The sequence below is a fragment of the Capricornis sumatraensis genome, chromosome 8 (assembly GCF_032405125.1).
Source record: "Capricornis sumatraensis isolate serow.1 chromosome 8, serow.2, whole genome shotgun sequence".
NCBI classification, from domain to species: Eukaryota; Metazoa; Chordata; class Mammalia; order Artiodactyla; family Bovidae; genus Capricornis; species Capricornis sumatraensis.
Window position 1 is genome coordinate 111091816 of NC_091076.1, and position 21364 is coordinate 111113179.

At 50.0% G+C, this 21364-nt stretch overlaps 1 protein-coding gene across 1 annotated transcript; it reads right to left on the reverse strand.

Moving 5' to 3' along the window:
• Positions 1-440: 440 nt before the first annotated feature.
• On the reverse strand, positions 441-20647 carry PRKAR1A (protein kinase cAMP-dependent type I regulatory subunit alpha). The gene is made up of 11 exons (XM_068975832.1): positions 20532-20647; positions 17515-17694; positions 12752-12922; positions 7922-8013; positions 7661-7722; positions 6885-6931; positions 5877-6035; positions 5155-5215; positions 4006-4127; positions 3027-3108; positions 441-2714 (listed from the first exon to the last, which is right to left on the reverse strand). The coding sequence occupies exons 2-11, from the start codon at positions 17686-17688 to the stop codon at positions 2542-2544; spliced, it is 1143 nt and encodes a 380-aa protein (XP_068831933.1). The 5' UTR covers positions 17689-17694; positions 20532-20647; the 3' UTR covers positions 441-2541.
• Between the last annotated feature and the right edge of the window lie 717 nt (positions 20648-21364).

The following is a 21364-nucleotide window of genomic DNA, read 5'->3' on the forward strand; positions in this document are numbered from 1 at the left end:
GACACACACCTAAATATATGAATGCACTTATTAAATTTAAACCAAGGAGCATGCTGACCTAGGAGTATTTTCCATTCAGTCTGGGAAAGTTTCAAGGCTGGAGAACCAGTCTACCCTTAACAAAAAGGAATTCTTGATTTAATCTTTTCCTTCCATCATTCAGTAAACAGATCCGGTACATCTCAATTATCCTGAAAGTAAGGGTTTTAGATTCACTGACAAACTGAACTGGAAAACACTGAAAAGAAACATATTCTTTCGATGATCCCCTCATCCCCTAATTCACAATAGATTTTCACCCTTGCGCACCGGATTTGGATTCAGAGTTTCTGGGGGAGTGGGGACGGAGAAGAGAAGCAAAGGAGAAAGGGAAGGAAGACTGATCCGTTGAAGGATTAAATTATTTAGTCTTTTTATTACTTGACCCACTGTTGAGACAATCTATAGCAAAAAGAAGAGAGCACATTAGCACACACAGTCTAACCGGACTCGCAGCCAGCAAACGATGCGGAGTGGCCCTTGGGCGGCCCACACTGTCCAGAGCTGGAGGTCTCACAGGCTCCCTTACCAAGCCCAGGAAGGACGGCCGCTGAAGCTCGGGATGTCCACTGAGACAGACGACGCCACTGCGATTCCTCGTATGCACCCAGACTGCACAAAGGGAAAGCTCAAGATGTGAGCATTCTTAAATTCAGACTTCAATTTTCTTAGATTAAAAACTACAAAAAGGGGTAAACAGCAAAGCCAAATGACTTAAGAGCAAAATTCATTTAGGAAGCATTGTGGCTATCTAAACACACATGAACGTGATCATATACATACAGGAAACTGCAAACGCATGACATTCTCAAGTACAGTTTTGGCGTTTAAACAAAGATCAAATTAAGCTTTAAGCTAACCAACAATTTTTAATATTTTAAATATAAAAAGGCAGCTAAACACAAAATACAGATCAAAAGTCCTCATTTAGTATAATTTTGAAAAATAAAAAATTTGTAATAAGGTGGCTTTCTATTCCACACTAAAAGGTAAATAAAATGTTTCCCAGATTTATACTCCAAACTAGCAACAACCTAAAAACTGTTCAAATCTGTGAAAAACACGCACCATGACCAATTTAATGACCCAGGAAAGAGTAAGAAGGGATTAATAATCGGAGCCACAGCTGCACAGATGGAGGAGAAACGCTCGCAGTCACTCCCAAGCATACCCCCCACGCTGTGCTACAAAGATCACAAGGCACCCAAGAGTGCCTCCATTACGGAGCGGTGAGATGCTGTTTAAAACCAACAGATGAACAGCGGGGCTATCACTGGCGCCCAGGGGATAGTTAAACCACACAAGGTTGATAAGGCTGGAAAATACTGAAATACAGTTAAGACTCAAAGCAAGTTGACACAGAAAAGCCTCCCAGGGAATAAAACAGTGGAGAGGGAAGCACAACTTCTCCGCAGGGAGGCCCCTCTGACGGGCGTGCAACACAGACACGCCCTACCGCACGCCCAAGCCCCATAGCCTAGCGGATGTAAAGCGGGGCGAGCGGTGGCGGCGGCGCTGAAGCAAGTAAAGAGCGTCCGCCCCAGGCCCCGCCCCAGCGAGCTCGGGGCAGGGTCCCGACACCGAGCTGCCTGCCCGTCGCCCCTTCAGCAACCCCTCTTCCCTTTCACATCGACATGGAGTGTATCTTTCCTGGAGTCAGGGCTTACAGGGCGTAAGAGATTACCATCCTGGAGTCACCTGAAGGGTGTGCACTAACCAGAAGCTCTGAGTTCACAGCCAAGAATGCAGACCTCGGATTCTCATTATCAATTCGGCACCTGCTGATGAGCATTTGGCACTGGCTGGAAAGAGGAAAGTCTAAGGAATCTGTGAGCTGAGGCATCTGTCGTTCAACCAGGACTGGCATTTGTGGCTTATGATTTGGAGTGAAACGCAGAAAGCAGGAACAGACAGCCACACCTCAATGTGCTACAGAGGGAGCCTCAGCCACCAGAGAGAGACAGAACCAGGCCCTCAGCCGGCAAATACAGATTCTTATTAAACGAGAAAAGACCTGGTCGTATCACAGCAACAAGGGGCGTCTCCACCTTAGGCTACTTTACAGACAGATGTCCTGCTACACGAAGGTTCTTCTGCACCTGTTCTTCCTAATCCTCAGAGCTTCATGAGAAAGCATTTACTCCAGAGAGACCGACGGCACACACGGCCACAGTCTAAAGAACACGTACAGTAGCAGAAGGCGGGCGTCACTTCAAGGGCACTGCCGCCTCAGCCCCCAGGTCCCTCGGTGGAGCGGGGTCAGCCCTCGGCAGACAGCGAGCGGGCTGGGGGCGTGGCGGCGGTGGCTGGGGGGCGAACACCAACACTGCACAGAGAGGCGGGGACAGCCAAGTCTTCAGAGAACCTTTCTATTTATTTAGCTGTGTGAGCACTCAGTAATGCTCCAAAATAAAAACGGTGCCACAAAAGCAACTTGAACAGAAGCCGACAGGAAGCTGCGGTGCCAGGGGCGGCGGGCGCTGCGCGGGGCCGGGGCGGGCCTCACACAGACAGGGACACGAAGCTGTTGTACTGCTGGATGTTGCGCTTGAGGATGTCGGAGCACGGGCCGAGGACGCGCTCGAACCGCGGCCGGTCCAGCTTGACGCACTTCAGCGGGCCGCGGGCCACCACGGTGGCTGCACGGGGCCGGTTCATCAGCAGAGCGATCTCGCCTGGAGGGGAGAGGGGGCTGAGAGCGGGCACACTCCCGGAACGCTTTCCGAGAGGCACCCTGAGAGCAGAGAGAGACTCGCCCAGACCACACGACATCCAGGCCACACGACATGCGCACTTCAGAGAAACCACCAAACGACAGACCTGAGACAGTAATGTAATTCTTAACTGAGTCAAGGTCAAACGCTCTGAGAGCCAAGCAACTGACGTGGGCACTGAAGCGGGCACTGAAGCTCAGGAGAAGGGAAACAAGCGCAGGAAGGACCGTGGCGCGCGCTGGGCAGGGCCGTCACCCCGCGGGGCCCACTCACCGAAGTAGTCCGAAGGGCCCAGCCTTCCCACCTCCACAAACTCCTCGTTCTCTGAGCGCCGCTGCAGCACCGCGGCCGAGCCCTGCGATGGGACCACCAGAGAGCGAGACACGTTAATGCGGCCCACGCCCAGGGGGCACGCTCGGCGCCCTCTGCGACTTTAGGGCTCTGCCAAGAGAAGCAGAATTCAGCAGCTGCTTCAAATCTTCTGTGTTCATATGATGGAGAGGACTGGAGAGTGAGCACAGGCGTGACCTCCATCCCCAGAGTTCCTGCGGGCGGCGCTTCGCATCAAGGCAAGGGATCGCCAGGGTTTGGACTGAGGCGAGAAACTGCGGGAGGAGGGCCAGACCCAGGCACACCGGCTCTTCACGGACACAGGTGTCCGTGAGCGACACCCCGGCTCCTCCAGGTACTGTCCCTGCCTGCTGCCTCACAGTGACAAGAGTTCTGTCTGCGACAGAAACGCCAGGGCTCAGAAGAGCCTGGACACGCTCCTGCCTGGCCCTGCTCACTAAGACGGCCTCAACCCCTGGCTGGAGAGATACCGGCAGCTTCTCCTGACCCCCTCACAGCACACACCAGCTGTGTGGGTCTCCATGTCCACAGTCATGAGCACATAAAACACAGGGAAACAGAGAATTTAAAGACCTGAGCTGGGCCCTTTATTGCCAAACAGCCCCAAAGCATGATTTTAACAAAAATGTACAACACCTCACAGTCTGCACGTTGAATGGCAGAGTTCTGTTCGGCCTGTATAAGCAGGATTAATTTAAGTAGATCTGAATCTGGCTAATACCTCCCACAATTCTGACTTTGACTTAAACTCATTTAAAACGTGGTGGCCTAGCAGAAAAACAAACATCAGCACTTCAAAGGGAAGGACGGCCTTCACCTGAAACTGCCAGGCGACCCTAGAAGAGAAGCTGCAGCTGGGGACCAGCGCCCCCTTCCCCCTCCGGGGCTGCCCCGTCTTTACCTCCAAGATAATGAAGAACTCATCACCCGGCTCCCCCTGCACCACAATCTTCTGCCCGTCTTCAAACTGGACTGGTTCCAACGCATCGGCTACCGTGAGACGCTCCCACTTGTCCAGAGATTCTAAAAGGCAGATAGCAACAGAGTTTCTCTGTTATTTGGTATTGCTAAAAATTTCAAAACAAAAAGTATAAAAAGTCAACTGAAACACTCCAGTGTGGCTCAGATTCAACTTGGCACCTGTCTTCAACTAGCCCTCTCTCATCAACACCCTGTCACGTGCAAATGGCCCACGCACCCTCCTGAATTCAGGGGCCCAGGAGCCAAGCTAATCTACACCAACTCATCCAGTGGGAAAGGAATGAAAAGAATGTGATCATTACATATTGCCAAAGACTGCCATCAATGCAACTCAAACCTGCAATTATACGACCCAAAGAGAATCTGTTCCAGAAATGTAGAGAAATAACTCAGATTTATTTACAAAACCAATAAGAATAACTAAAAAATAACCTATGTTCCCAAAGGCCAAACTAACACTCTAGACACTAGAAGTAATCATCTCTGAGAAAGGAAAGGAAGGGCACGAAATCAAGTCACTGTGAAAGCAACGACTCATGCGGCCGTATGAAATCTACCATTCCCTCCACAAAGAGCAGCTTGTGACAACATCTCCAAGTCCATGCCACAGACCCCACAGCAGCACTTCCAATCACGCTGCTCTGCATTTCCTCAAACTTCTAGCATTTTTTTCAGAGAAAGCCAGCAAGTGACACCAAACCTTTCCACAGAAGAAACACATTCTTGGTGACACTCACTTCCCTGAACTGAAAAAACTCACTGACAGAGCAATGGAGACCCAGTCCCGGGGGTAACCAGCCATCCACCGTCTGGAGGACAGGTCCAGCCTTCCTATCCTTCCAGGAAGAATCAGTAGCACTTATTTCTAACTAAGAGGTCAGCCATCCACTAGCAAATTAAACACAAGTTGAAATTACTTCTTAGCCAAACTTCAGTTTCACATTCCCATGCTTTTTGTGACTGTGAAAATATATTGATAACTCAAGCCATTTTTATGAAACAGAATCTACTTCCTTAAGCATTACTAACACTTCAATTTAGCGATTCTCCATGCAACTTCCCAACTTACCTAAAATAGACACTTTACTAAGAAACTCCTCATACATCTTCCGCTTTCTCAGCGTGCTTCCCTGTAAATGAAAAAAAGAAAGTCATATCTCTAAACTGTGTACATCACAGAACTCTGTGGAGTAAGAAATGTTGTTTCAGGTAAACTGACAGCAGTTACTCAGAGCTTGCTTGTTTTCTCCTGTTGGAGACGGTAAGGTCTGCATTGAATAAAAAGCTCTTGGTAACTTGCTCCTAAAAGGAACACCAAGTATATGGCCAAAGAATTAATCAAATACTGAAACATCAAAAAAGCAAATTATCAGTTCTGCAAAAAAAAAAAAAAAAAACCCCAAGTAAAGCTGAGTATACTTCCAGCTTAGGGTCCTTCTCCACAACCCCCATCCCCCACAGAAAGAAGGACTCAAACTGCTATCACAGAAACGTCAGCGCAGCGTCCATCACGCCGTCCGTCTGTGTGAAGACTGGCCAAAGGGAGATGCGCTGACCGACGGAGACAGTTCCAAACATCAGCTGACCACTGCACACACACCCTGTGTCTGTCTCCCGTATCATTTCAGCCAAAGTTCTGTTCTAAAAGATCTCTGTAGCAAACGGTGTAACGGGTAACGCTAAGGTCAAGCATTCAATCGTTACAAGTATTCCCATCTTCCCGCGGTGGCACTGTCGAACGCGAGTCACACAGCCTGGACGGTGGACTGCACCCACTCGCACGGGTCTCACCATGAGGATCCTTCTGTAGCTGTCCCGGTCAATGCCCCACAGCTTCACGTTCGTCTTGGCCTTGACAGTGGCCGCTCGAGGAGTCCCGTAAATCAGAGCAAGCTCCCCGAAGCTCCCTCCTTCCCCAACACTGGTTGCCCATTCATTGTTGACATAGACCTAAAATACAAAAGTGCTGGTTATCTCTACATACACAAATATATATGGATTAAAAACCCGCACACTCTTTTCAAAGATCAGAATCCTGAACTCTGTTGTAGAAAATAAGATGTTACCTTTCCGGACCACAACAGGGCAAAACACCTGACTTGTGACAAGTCAGACATGTCCAGAGTGTCTATGACACAGCTGGTCTAATTATCTGGGGAGAAAAAGGCCCTCAGCACGGACGGTGAGCGCAGTGACCTAGGCACTGGCACTGCTCCTTACGTGTTTACGAGGCAAAAGGAGGAGGGGGCAGAAGAGGCCAGACAGTCAGACGGCGTCACCGGTGCAACAGACATGACCATAAGCAACCTCCAGGACAGAGGAGGACAGGAGAGGCTGGCGCGCGGCAGCCCGTGGGGCCACAGAGTCGGACACAACACAGCCACTGAGCAGGTGTATTTACAGAGCCCTGTGCCAGGCACTGTGCTGGTCAGCATTTTACATGCTGTGCCCCTGAGTTTTCTAATGCTCTTATGGGAGGGGCAAGATGTGCAGGACAGAGGCTGTACCAAGTCTCCCGGCTGATGACCTGTCGAGACCCCCGACTTTATCCTGCAAAGCAGGCACACGTGCCTGAACTGCTAACCCAGCAAAAGTTCCGAACTGTACATTCAGCCAAAGAAACTACCTTTAGAAAGTTTATGTGTCAGTAAAAATGGCCTTTCTTGGTGTCAGTGAAACATCTGGCAAAAGGAATCCAACATACGAGGATGCAATAGCCCTCAGGCCTCTGAGAAGCAGTAAGTGACAAGCTGACTTTTAAAAGAGTCTCGACATATTTTTGCTATTATTAAATCTTACGTCCATCTCTCCTTGGTCAATGACGTAGAAGTTATCCCCTTCGTCACCTAAAAGTGAGGAGAGTAAAAAAGTCAGAAGCAAATTATAAACTAAAAAAGAACAAACCAAAAAGTCCAGCAATATATTTTACAAGTCATAAAACTGACCAGGGTCATCAGTCATCTCACAGTGAAGTCGCCTCTGAAAAATAACTTAAGCAAGCCACTTATGTATAGAAATGGTAACTGCTGTGTCATCTAAAACAAACAAGATACAATAGTAACAACGTGTCACCCTGTCACTAAAAAAGAAAATACATGGCCTTTGAAACCCCATGAAGATACTGAGACTAAATAAGAAAGGAAAAGAGGAAGACCCAAAGCTGAGCTCCATGTCAGTGTGTGTGGGCAAAGTGAGAGCCAGCAGGAGGGACAGAGCCTTCCACAGAGATGAGCTCGGTGAGCAAGAGTCTGAGTGTGGCTCACTCCCTGCTTTATCTTCCTCGGACCGGTTAATGATAAATATAAAGCATACATAAAACCTATGTGGCTCTGGAATTCCTTACAAAGTGAAAATGCACGAATCTTCTTCAACAGTCACTGTGAACCAGACTACACTGACATTAGGGAAATATTAGTCCCTTAGGCAAAGTGTGCCTTTTACTTTTAGCTGAGACGATTTTAATTAAAGAAATAAGAAAATCCAACAGTATACCAAAAGGAAGATGGTAGGCTTCAAGAGGAAAAAAACTCCACAACTTTAACACTAGCACTTGCCATAAAAGTGGCCACCCTTACCCTGCTGAATGACCGTCTCTCCAGCAATAAAGGAAACCGGGAACATGGCGTCAAAAATGTCACTGCAGGGAGAGAAGGCTTCGTGTTACAAAACATTAACCTTAAAACTAACAGATCTTAGTCTGTTAGTTAACCTTAGAGCTTCCAGATTTTCAGCCCGGAGTGGCACCAGGTCAACAATTATGAAGATGCTTTAAAACTTCCAACAGTGAGGCAACTAGTTTGGGATCCCAACTGTACCGGAAAAAAAATATCACCTACCTTCTCTCGTTATCATCAAGATGTGAAAACAGTACGTTCTTTTCAATGGCTTTAGCTAAAGCAGCCATTGTCTTATAATCTTTCGGTATAACCTAGGAAAGAGCAGAAAGTCCAATGACCATTCCATATGTTCCATAAACCAAAACAACTTCATGACTGAAACCAACATTTCAATTAGATGTCAAGCTACCTTAGATATTTAGACAAGGCTGCTTTGAGTTCAGTTCAGCTCAGTTGCTCAATCGTGTCCGACTCTTTGCGACCCCATGAATCGCAGCAAGGCAGGCCTCCCTGTCCATCACCAACTCCCGGAGTTCACTCAGACTCACGTCCATCGAGTCCGTGATGCCATCCAGCCATCTCATCCTCTGTCGTCCCCTTCTCCTCCTGCCCCCAATCCCTCCCAGCATCAGAGTCTTTTCCAATGAGTCAACTCTTCGCATGAGGTGGCCAAAGTGCTGGAATTTCAGATTTTGTATCATTCCTTCCAAAGAAATCCCAGGACTGGTCTCCTTTACGATGGACTGGTTGGATCTCCTTGCAGTCCAAGGGACTCTCAAGAGTCTTCTCCAACACCACAGTTCAAAAGCATCAAAAGCTTCAGAGCTCAGCCTTCTTCACAGTCCAACTCTCACATCCATACATGACCACTGGAAAACCATAGCCTTGACTAGACGGACCTTAGTCGGCAAAGTAATGTCTCTGCTTTTGAATATACTATCTAGGTTGGTCATAACTTTCCTTCCAAGGAGTAAGCATCTTTTAATTTCATAGCTGCAGTAACCATCTACAGTGATTTTGGAGCCCCAAAAAATAAAGTCTGACACTGTTTCCACTGTTTCCCCATCTATTTCCCATGAAATGATGGGACCGGATGCCATGATCTTCATTTTCTGAATGTTGAGCTTTAAACCAACTTTTTTGCTCTCCTCTTTCACTTTCATCAAGAGGCTTTTTAGTTCCTCTTCACTTTCTGCCATAAGGGTGGTGTCATCTGCATATATAAGGTTATTGACATTTCTCCTGGCAATCTTGATTCCAGCTTGTGTTTCTTCCAGCCCAGCGTTTCTCATGATGTACTCTCCATAGAAGTTAAATAAGCAGGGTGACAATATACAGCCTTTGACGTACTCCTTTTCCTGTTTGGAACCAGTCTGTTGTTCCATGTCCAGTTCTAATTGTTGCTTCCTGATCTGCATACAGACTTCTCAAGAGGCAGGTTAGGTGCTCTGGTATTCCCATCTCTTTCAGGATTTTCCACAGTTTCTTGTGATCCACACAGTCAAAGGCTTTGGAATAGTCCATAAAGCAGAAATAGATGTTTTTCTGGAACTCTCTTGCTTTTTCCATGATCCAGCAGATGTTGGCAATTTGATCTCTGGTTCCTCTGCCTTTTCTAAAACCGGCTTGAACATCAGGGAGTTCACGGTTCACATATTGCTGAAGCCTGGCTTGGAGAATTTTGAGCATTACTTTACTAGCACGTGAGATGAGTGCAATTGTGCGGTAGTTTGAGCATTCTTTAGCATTGCCTTTCTTTGGAATTGGAATGAAAACTGACCTTTTCCAGTCCTGTGGCCACTGCTGAGTTTTCCAAATTTGCTGGCATATTGAGTCCAGCACTTTCACAGCATCATCTTTCAGGATTTGAAACAGCTCAACGGGAATTCCATCACCTCCACTAGCTTTGTTCGCAGTGATGCTTTCTAAGGCCCACTTTGACTTCAAATTCCAAGATGTCTGGCTCTAGATCAGTGATCACATCATTATGATTATCTGGGTCGTGAAGATCTTTTTTGTACAGTTCTTCCGTGTATTCTTGCCACCTCTTCTTAATATCTTCTGCTTCTGTTAGGTCCAGATCATTTCTGTCCTTTATCAAGCCCATCTTTGCATGAAATGTTCCCTTGGTATCTTTTTTTAAAAATTTTTATTTTTCTTTTATTTTACAATACTGTATTGGTTTTGCCATACATTGACATGAATCCGCCACGGGTGTACATGAGTTCCCATTCCTGAACCCCCCTCCCACCTCCCACCCCATCTAATTTTCTTGAAGAGATCTCTATAGTCTTTCCCATTCTGTTGTTTTCCTCTATTTCTTTGCATTGATCGCTGAGGAAGGCTTTTTTATCTCTTCTTGCTATTCTTTGGAACTCTACATTCAGATGCTTATATCTTTCCTTTTCTCCTTTGCTTTTCGCCTCTCTTCTTTTCACAGCTATTTGTCAGGCCTCCCCAGACAGCCATTTTGCTTTTTTGCATTTCTTTCCCATGGGGATGGTCTTGATCCCTGTCTCCTGTACAATGTCACGAACCTCCATCCATAGTTCATCAGGCACTCTATCTATCAGATCTAGGCTCTTAAATCTATTTCTCACTTCCACTGTATAATCATAAGGGATTTGATTTAGGTCATACCTGAATGGTCTAGCGGTTTTCCCTACTTTCTTCAATTTGAGTCTGAATTTGGTAATAAGGAGTTCATGATCTGAGCCAGTCAGCTCCTGGTCTTGTTTTTGTTGACTGTATAGAGCTTCTCCATCTTTGGCTACAAAGAATATAATCAATCTGATTTCGGTGTTGACCATCTGGTGATGTCCATGTGTAGAGTCTTCTCTTGTGTTGTTGGAAGAGGGTGTTTGCTATGACCAGTGCATTTTCTTGGCAAAACTATTAGTCTTTGCCCTGCTTCATTCCGCATTCCAAGGCCAAATTTGCCTGTTACTCCAGGTGTTTCTTGACTTCCTATTTTTGCATTCCAGTCCCCTATAATGAGAAGGACATCTTTTTGGGGTGTTAGTGCTAAAAGGTCTTGTAGGTCTTCCTAAAACCGTTCAACTTCAGCTTCTTTAGCATTACTGGTTGGGGCATAGACGTGGATAACTATGATATTCAATGGTTTGCCTTGGAGACGAACAGAGATCGTTCTGTCGTTTTTGAGATTGCATCCAAGTACTGCATTTCGGACTCTTCTGTTGACCATGATGGCTACTCCATTTCTTCTGAAGGATTCCTGCCCGCAGTAGTAGATATAATGGTCATCTGAGTTAAATTCACCCATTCCAGTCCATTTTAGTTCGCTGATTCCTAGAATGTCGACGTTCACCCTTGCCATCTCTTGTTTGACCACTTCCAATTTGCCTAGATTCATGGACCTGACATTCCAGGTTCCTATGCAATATTGCTCTTTACAGCATCGGACCTTGCTTCTATCACCAGTCACATCCACAGCTGGGTATTGTTTCTGCTCTGGCTCCATCCCTTCATTCTTTCTGGAGTTATTTCTCCACTGATCTCCAGTAGCATATTGGGGACCTAATGACCTGGGGAGTTCCTCTTTTGGTATCCTATCATTTTGCCTTTTCATACTGTTCATGGGGTTCTCAAGGCAAGAATACTGAAGTAGCTTGCCATTCCCTTCTCCAGTGGACAACATTCTGTCAGACCTCTCCACCATGACCGCCGGTCTTGGGTTGCCCTGCAGGCATGGCTTGGTTTCATTGAGTTAGACAAGGCTGTGGTCCTAGTGTGATGAGACTGACTAGTTTTCTGTGAGTATGGTTTCAGTGTGTCTGCCCTCTGATGCCCCCCTGCAACACCTACCATCTTACTTGGGTTTCTCTTACCTTGGGCGTGGGGTATCTCTTCACGGCTGCTCCAGAAAGCACAGCCGCTGCTCCTTGCCTTGGACGAGGGGTATCTCCTTACCGCCACCCTTCCTGACCTTCAACGTGGGAATACTCCTCGAGGCCCTCCTGTGCCCGGGCAGCCGCCGCTCCTCGGGTTGCTCCTCCCGGTCACTGGCCCTGGCCTCGGGAGTGGGTGGCTCCTCCCAGCCACCTCCCCTGGCCTCGGACTCGGGGTGGTTCCTCAGGGTCACCGCCCCTGGCCTCGGGCGCGAGGTGACTTCTCCTGGCCGCGCTGACCTCGGACGCAGGGTGTCTCCTCTCGGTCGCCGCCCTGACCTCGGACGTGGGGTGTCTCCTCTTGGCTACCACCCCTGACCTCAGACGCAGGGTATCTCCTCCCAGCCACCGCCCGTGACCTCGGACGCGGGGTAGCTCCTCTCAGCCGTTCCTGAGCCGTTGCAGCCTGGCACTCTAGGCCACTGCCCCTGACCTTGGATGTGGGGTAGCTCCTCTCAGCTGGGCTCAGTGCGCCAGCTCACCACAGTTAAGTATTTTCAACACAACACTCTCACACTATCTCTGACCCACAGATACTGACTTTGAGTGAACAAATACTAATTAATCCCCTTTGTCTACAACTAGGCCTGCACTGAAAGGCTGGTATTTGGTTCCTAGTCAACAACCAAGGAAACAAACCAAAATCACCTTACCCAAGGTCATTACTGAGGCACACCTGAGCGTTTTATGATCACTGGTCATCTTCTGAAGTATGAGCATGCACTGTTAGTCTCAGAACCTCTTGCCGGCCCAATTATCTTCCCCCTTCAGGCTAATCGCGTAACTGGAAATGGCAGCCTGGCTCTCAGAAAGAGCCAATGGAGATGAACGACGCTTACCGAGTAAAAGGTTAAAGGCACCCCGTGAATGAGAGGACGTCAAAACCTGACACCACAATTCAAGACAAAAAGTACTGCTGGTCTTTCAATGCAAAACACCACCACGGAAAAGAAAATCCCTCAAACTCAAGTACTCACTGTTTTATAATCACTACAGATACTTCCTCTGATGGCCTATTATTGCAGAAACGTGCTCCCCAGTACCCAGGAACAGCGCAGGATGGAGTACGGCCCACTCCATCTGTGTTTACTACTGGGAACAGAGCACGTTCATCAGAGGAGACACTCCCGAGTGCAGGTACCTTCCGAACATAGGACGCGGCATCCTCCTCGGTGTAGACCTCAGCGCTGATGGCCCCGCGTCGCCGCCGGCCCTTCACCACGGGGTTAGGGGGTGGCGGGGAGATTTCATCCTCCCGCGAGTCTGCACGGCTGCCTGCTTTCTGCAGGTTCTGGATCTGCTTTGCCTCCTCCTAAAAAATTACAAGTTTATAAAATGAGACCCTGCATTGGTGCTCTTTACTGGCGTTCTCCTATTCTAACGCCAGTCCTTCTCAGTCACTGGAAATCTCTCCGTATCAACGTGAAAGTTAAGGGGCAAAGGCCAATCAAGAACAGGAGAAAACGGAGAGTCGAATTTGAAGAGAAATACTCTGAAAGGTTATACTGCTCCTCAGATGGTGATAGACGCGATACTAACAAACAGCCACTGGCACAAGGGCACGCAGCACGCACAGAAGAGCTACACACGCACCACGGCCGCCAAGCGACCGTCATCTGCAGGCACTCAGCGGCGATAAACTGCAAAACAAAACCCTGGGAGATGGGTGTGAGCTCCCTGCCTCGCCCACGCACGCCACCTAGGAACAGCACTCAGGCACAGCAAAGTCCAGACCGTCAGGCGACTCCACTAGCTCAACCCGAAGCCCGTGGACCTGCCACGCCACATCACACGAGGCAAGGGGAACACAAAACCAGCGCCAGAGAGAGCTGAGCCTGCGGTCTGCATGTTCAACAGGTAACACAATGGGATTGGAGCCTGGGCTCCACACCTACCCTGACAGAGCTGGAAGCTTTCTTTACAAAGGGCAGGGCTGACACTCGGTTTACCTGCTTTTAACAACTGATTAAACCAATCCAAATGAAACCAAGATCAACCGTTTAACAATCTTATTTTTCAGATCTAGGGCCTTAAAAAGAAATCCCCCTCAGGTCTGCAGTAGAGAATGAGTTATGACTGACGCCAAACCCGAATGAAACAAGCCGAGAGTGGCGAGCTATCACCTCCTCATTCGTGACTCACTCTCCATTCTTTTCCTAAATCAGCCTTGAAATTCTAAATGACAGCATTTACTAATTATTTCTGAAAAATTCTGATAAAAAAGAATTGAAGGAGGTGGCGGCCTTTTCTCCTGCCTGGTACTCAGCTCTGCATCCGGCATCAAGACAAAGAACACACCAGTGCAGCAAGAACCATCTAGAACCACCACCACTGAGGCAAGAACAGCACTTATTTCTATCAGGAGACTTGTGCCCGATGGTTTTTTTTTTTTTTTAACTTTTGGAGGGAGGAACCAGCTTTATTTTTCTCATCTAGACTTTTCAATTAAAACACAGTAACAAAGGCCTATAACAAAACTAACATGAATGTATTTGCATATTTAGTTACAAATGCACTTACCTGTTGATCAAATAATAAAGTGTGTCTACTGCTAGGCACTTAAACATGCATGTATGTGAAATTACAGATACACACAGTTATTCACTATACCAAAGCTTTTAACAGCAAAATACGGGAAACCACCAAAATGGTCATCAATGTGGCGATTAACGCCCATAATTAACGTATGTCCATACAATGGGACACCATGCACACACTGGACACACGTGTATAAACGCCCGTATATGATGGAACTTGGGCGGCGCTCCAGGGAGACAATGGCGTAGGAAAAAGACTTTTCACTGTCATGCTGATCCACGGGCAAATATGTAACCAAATTGTTTTTTAAAAAATTTTCAAAGAAAACTCACTTCATTGTCATTCTGGTAATTATAGTAACAGGTAAGGTTTTTCTCATTCCATATTAACAAAGAACTTTAAAACTCAAGTCTCCCCAAAGTTTAAAGTTCAAGAGCATAAATGAAAACACAGATTCTACCCCCCCAAGATTTGTCATTGACATTTCACAAAAATTCATGAAAAATCTCACAGGTAACCCTTCGTTTGGAAGTACCGTCTTATCTAAGGGAGTTTTTACTGTCTTAGACGATTCTGAAGTGCCAAGAGCACTGCGGTCGTAACAATGCTTCCTGGGTTTCCAGCTTCAACAGTGCTTGATGTGTCCTGATCCCGATGATGCAGAGCCAGGGCTGAGGTCACTCGTCTCTCCCGAGCATCACGACACGTTCTCACGCCCTTTTTCGCGCTGCTGTCGTTCTTCAGGGTCCTCACTCCTCAAAAGAGCCCTCCCAGTCCACCTACTGTCAGGGCATCCCAGCACACTAGGTCCTGATTCTGGCCCGCGGCTGACTCAGTGTGTTCCCACCATCCTCCTTGCCCTGACATCCATTCTTCCCAAAGGGTGAAGCCAGCGTCCCAGCCCACTGACGTGGGGTTTGGTACGTGGCCTGTTCTGCCACGCCACGCCCTCCTGTGAGGCTGCACTCTGGCCCCTGGAGCCTCTGACCGCTCTGCCTTGAGAACAGCATGCCTTACACACGGCTGCTCCTTCCACTGAGCCCCAGAACAAGACACACGCAGCCAAGACAATACAGGCCGAGCAGAGAGCGCTGCACACGCACGGCCAAGTGTCAGGACGTCTGGAGTAAACCACTGAGGCGCGGGGGGCACGAGGTGCTGCAACAGAAGCTGGTCCCTGGGTGGCCACGGCCACGTTCCCTGACCCCTCGCTCAGCTTTCCTGCTTCCTCCCTAAAAGTCACCAGCCTCACACGTTTGAAATAATGAGCATTTGCAGAAGGTCAATGGCTCACACAGCACCTGGCACACAGGAGGCACTCCACGGTCAGAGCCATCACAAAGCCTCTCATCCACTAGCTGGCAAGGTTCATGTGAACACACACGCAAGAGAGGACTCGGATCACAAACGACAGCCTGAAGGGAACTGCAGACGCTTCACTGGACCAGCTGACAGGCTTCTGGGGCATCTCTTACTGAGCAGTTGCCGGAACCAGAAACATGAGCCCTGGTTAGCACGGCAAAGGAGACAAGAGTGAGCCTGTATTCTCAGACATACACCTCAACACCTAACGTACAAAAATGACCTGTTCCACAGCTGAAACCCGAGTTTCTCCAACATCCGCTTATCTTTAGTCAACCCTGGCTAAAGGAATGGATGCGAGTGAACAAAAGCCCACAACTCACACAACAATGCTAAGCTGTGCCTCCTACTCGGGGCAGAGAGGCCGGCACACACCACACCTGCACACCCCGCGTGCACAGCGACGCCTCTCAGGGTCCTCCCGATCCCCTGCAGTCAGTGCTCCAGCAGGGCCGTCAGAGCGCAGCCCTGAGGCAGCACGGCACCCACACTCCCTACAAAAAGACACACACTGCGTGCCTCGCCCACCTCGTCCGCTCAGCAGGTGGCTGCTACTAATATGCGGAGAGCAGAGGGATCACCTTACGGTGACCGGTGACCGACTTCAGAACCAGACCTCCAGGAACGCACTTGACTTCCAAACAGGGAGGGAAGGCCCAGAGCAGCCTGGTGCTACAGCGCTCCACTACCAGAAACCGCTTAAATAAGAGAAAAACCAGACTTTCTACCACAATTCCAAAACACTAAGGCTACATTCACTGGGACTGGTTAGGTTTTCCTGCTGTTTTTAATTATTCTAATCATGGTACTAGACACCAATTTCAACAGCTTTCCAAGAAAACGGGAAAAAGGGTCCAATCACTGAGCCACCCAAACATTTTTTGAACATTAGTAAAACAGATTCTTTTACTAATTATGCTGATTGAGAAGCTGTCCAAACCAGTGGAATACAGTATAAAAGTTTCTGCAATACAACTAGATAATTAACAATCATACACCTAAGAAAATGCCTCCCAAGTGGTACACTGTCATTATGAACCACGTCACAACTTCAATATGCATTAAGAAAATCTGTAACTTTAGCCTGCTGAAATTTCCGGAGCAAATCAAACAAACTACTCACAACTGTTAACAACCCAGACTTTCTCATTCATCATTTTTTTGAGGGGACTGAACGAAAGCACTGACCTTGAAGAAAAATGACCACTTTGCTTAGAATAGCACATACCCCATGCTTAGGTCCCACTGACACACACACAATAAGGATGAACAATGAGTAAAAACTTAATCTCTTTTTTCTCAAGAGAAAACAAGTCCTGACCAGAACTGTAAATAAAGTAGAATTCTGACAGCCATCAATCTTGCTCTCTCTGCTCCACAGTCGATTTATGTTGGGACATATCTTACAATAAGACACACTTGGACAACTCAGAGTTTCTAAGATACTAGTCACAAGCCAGACTTGTATGCTCCAGTACAGTGATTTCAAACGTAGGATAAAGCCTACAAGTTTACTTGTTTTGCTGAAGAAAACAGCATTAAATGCTTTCAAGTACTGCAGAAGTTCTCAATTCACGCCACTGATGCACTATTTTTATTTTTTAATTTTCACTGCAGTCTAATCGATTCACAGTCTTGTGACAGTTTCTGCTGACCAGTGCTGTACTGCTTCCAATCAACTGAACCAACTCAGTTATTTTATTTGGTCCTTTTTATGTATTAATTAAAGCAGTTACAAGGAACTGTGGCTGGAAAACCTGCTAGCCAAGTACACTGAGCATCAGGGTAGATGTGATAAATCCCACTGGTTACAAAGCTACAAGTCACTGCAAATGCACTGACTGCCTTTGTTCCCTGAAATTCTATTTTAAATGATGGTGACGATTATAAATGATTATTTGGTCAGAATTCCTTTTCTTCCCAAAGATAGAGCTCGGCAACACGCTCCAACCTTGCACTTAACAACCGTGAGGGTCAGCTCTCGCGCTCCCCATTCATGCTCACCTTCTCCAGCTTCTCGAAGTACTCCCTGAGGAAGGCCATGGGCCTCTCGGGCCGCGCGGTGCACAGCTGCACGATGGAGTCCTTGAGCAGCGCCTGGATGTTGTGCTTCTGGACATAGAGCTCGCATTCCCGGAGGCTGCGCTCCTCCTCGCTGGCGGTGGTGCCGGAAGCCATGGTTCACTGCAGAGAAGACACAGAAGCTCGGGAAAGCTGGTCACAAACAGCAAACGTCAAGCTGGCCTTCGACTTAACAAACTCACCAGGCAACCGGTTCACAAAGATTTCATTCTCACTAGGTAGATTTTTTAAATTTTAAAACAGGGAGGTGAGGGCTAGGGAGTGAAGTATGAAGAGAAGGCACATTCTGGCAAGGCCGTGTGCTGCACACGGCCCAGGCCCCGAGAGGCACCGACTCGGCCGGCCACCGGCTCTCCCCAGCAGGAGCTGGTGCTGGTGCTGAGGAGTCAGGCAGGCCCCCAAGGGAATTTCATGCAGTTCTCTTCTGCAAAGGAATCCTGGACATGGGACACGTGTAAAGGGTAAACAGGACAGAGAACTACACGGCACGGCAGTCAGTGCTTGGAGAAAGCAAGGAAGCAGCAAGTGGAATGTCTGACGTGCCCTTCACGTAGCCCGGATCCCAGGGGAGCAGGCCGATCTCACCCAGCAAACCACCCAAGCACAGGCTCTGACCAGCCAACACAACCAAAAAGGTTTAAAACACAAAAGAAACCCGGATGCGTAACAAAGGCAATTTTTAATCCCAGACTCTTTGTACCGGATTCCAGCCTTAAATGATAACACAATTATCCACGAGTAAAAGGGAAAATCTTATACATTATTAATAGAAAAAAGCCCACCATATAAACACCTTAACAAGTAAATTATAAAACATTTAAATAGGGAAATGTTAAAACATCAAGTTTTTAACTCACATGAAGACTAAATAGATAAACTACACTTACTGAATTTTAGACAGTTTAAAGGATTCGATGTGAAAGTAAACTAAACAGATGCAGTAATGGGCGCCTAACCTGAGCCTGGAATTCGAAGCTCACTGACTTAACAAAAGAGTCACAAACTGTTTTCCTTCCTAATTATCATGTAATTAAGATCAGAAGATTAAGGTAAGGTCCTCTCCACTCTGCAAGAGAATTCAGTACTAACCCACGTTTTCCAAATACAACGCACACAAAACCAATGAGATCAAACTAAATTTCAAAGGACAAAGAAAGAGCACAGTGAAGAGGGACAGTGCTGTGCTGTTACTGGTTTCCTTTTGACAGCTTTCATGGTAAAGGTCAATAACTAATTAACAGGTCAGCAGACTGATTAACAGACCAGGAGAAAGTTTGTAGATACCTGACAGGCACATAAATTAAAGAGGCCACAGAAAAAGATTCTTGCTGCTCCTTCAGAAATAAACTCTCTCACACACACACACACACACACACACACACACACACACACACACACAGATTACTTTTAGATTTACACTGCCTCTTTTACAGGTCAGACAACCATATCAACTGAAAATACACTTCAGGATTTTCTGCATTAGGAAATATATCGTACTGAAAGACACCAAAATCGGTCAATGAGATCTGTGTTTCAAAACGTTGTGGGAACATCAACACATGTTTTCAACTGACCAGAGAAACCATTCAAAGGTCAGGTTTGTGGTAGAAATGACTGGGTCCAAGAGGTGAAACTGGTTTTTTGTTTGCAACAATTTAATTTAAAAGACCAAAAAGAGGACACTGGAAATTTGGTGGCATATTATTAGAAATGCCCCAGGATTGATGCGTTCATCCTGTGAACCCCGGAAAATCCCTATTTCATGGTCTTAATTTCTTAACGGACTATAGACTCTCTCTGCACTTGTACTCAGTTCTGCTGCTGCTGCTGCTAAGTCACTTCAGTGGTGTCCGACTCTGTGTGACCCCACAGACGGCAGCCCACCAGGCTCCCCCGTCCCTGGAATTCTCCAGGCAAGAACGTTGGAGTTGGCTGCCATTTCCTTCTCCAATGCATGAAAGTGAAAAGTGAAAGGGAAGTCGCTCAGTCGTGTCCGACTCTTCGCGACCCCATGGACCGCAGCCCACCAGGCTCCTCTACAGCCTACAATTTAGCTCTCCCTCGCCCCCCGTTACTCAACTGCTGAAAAACGGACACCGCACTGTCTCCCCTAAGAAAACACTGGGATTCGTTCTTCTGGAAATTCAGTCGTGACATTAACACAACGCTGTGTCCAAGGGATTAGATGCGAGGATGTATGTCAGACCCTTTGAGAAAATCGCTGATTCAGGCCGCGGCCAGGAGCCCTTCCTGGGGGACCACGGAGACGGCCACTCCCGCGGGCTCCCCCCGGCGCGGACGCGCGCGCCCCGAGCCTGGGGGGGGGGGTGGGCTCCCGGGGACCCCGGACGTGCGCGGGGACGTGCCCTTCGCGGCACTTGGGCCCCGGCCGCGGGAGGGAGGGCGCCCATCTCGCTCCGGTCGGAAGGCCGCGGGGAGACCCCGAGGGGGGCAGCGGGGCCGGGGAGGCCGGCGAGGGGGGGGCTGACGAGGGCGGACCGGCCGGGGAGGCGGGCGGCGGCCGCCGCGAGGGCGGGGCGGGCCGGGCGGCGGGCCGGGACAGACGGGGAGCGCCGCGGGCGGGCGCGGAGGCGGCCGCGGGCGGAAAGCACGGCCCCCGCCCCCGAGGCGGCCGGAAGGGCTGCGGGCCCCGCGCGCCCCGCGCCGCCGCCCGTGTGGGGGGAGGGCGAGCGCGGCGGCGGGGGCGGGCCCGCGCCGGGAGCCGGGAGCCGGGAGCCGCCGGGGCGGCGGGGCGCGGACGCCGGCCAGCGCGGGGCCCGCGGCAGCCGTGAGGACAGGCCGCGCGGGCGGGCGGCGCCGGGGGAGCGGCCGTCCCCCCGCAGGGCGCTCCCCGCGACGCCATCTTGGGTCGGCCCGGCGCCCCCGGGCGGGCGGCGGGCGGCGAGGCGGGGCGCGCCGGGGCCCGCGAGCCCCCTCACCTGCGGACGGGCGGCGGCGGGCTCGGGCTGCGGGCTCGGAGACGGCCGGCGCGGCTCCCTCAACGACGCCCTCCCGGCCCCGCTCCACTCGGCGACAGCGGCTCCGCAACGGCGCCACCGGAAACAGCCGCGCCGCAGCCAATCAGCACCCGGCTGCTGACGTCAATGCGCCTCGCTCTGGCCAGAGCCGTCGCCCCGGCAACCTTAAAGGGGCAGCAGCCCCGCAGGCGGACCCGCGCCCCTCCGCCGCCCGGAATGGTCCTCCCTCTGCCCCTGTTTCAGCGCGTCCCTGATTCGCAGCCCCCGGCGCGCGGCCTCCGGCTCGGGGCTCCCGTCGCCCGTCCCCTGCCGCCCCTCACCTGAGCCCGTTCGGACGCCGCGAGCACCCGGCTGCTCCGCGGGCTCCCGGCCCCTGTGCGCGCGGCGCGGCAGCTCGCGTGCCCGTCCCGCGCTCGCCCAGCGCCCTCACTCCTGCGGCGCGCGCCGCCCGCGCCTTTTCTCCGGCCCTCCGCGCCCGCCCCCGCTCGGCCCCCGTGGGGCGTCCCGGGGGACAGGTGGGCGGCTCCGCCCAGGGCCCAGCCGAGGGGGCGCGGGGCCGGCGAGGGGGCTTCCCACCGCCTCCGGCGCGGGGGAGGCGGCAGCTGCGCCGGGGGCCGCGCGCGGGCGGGTGCGGGCCGCGCAAGCCCGCCGGGCGTCCGGCGCTCGGGGCCTCCGGGCTGCGGCCGGCCATCCGGCCCAGGAAACCCGAGCCCGGCCAAGTGTCCGCTCGGCAGGTCCGGCTGCCCGCCCCGCGCCCCCCGCCCAGGGTGCTGTGGCTGGCGGAGGCCGCTCTG

Coding starts and splice junctions, on each gene's coding strand:
- PRKAR1A (XM_068975832.1), bottom strand. CDS start 17,688: ATGGCTTCCGGCACCACCGCCAGCGAGGAGGAGCGCAGCCTCCGGGAA. Junction 7,723..7,921: donor CTTGATGATAACGAGAGAAG/GTAGGTGATATT, acceptor CTCTCCCTGCAG/TGACATTTTTGACGCCATGT. Junction 2,715..3,026: donor GGGCCCTTCGGACTACTTCG/GTGAGTGGGCCC, acceptor TCTCCCCTCCAG/GCGAGATCGCTCTGCTGATG.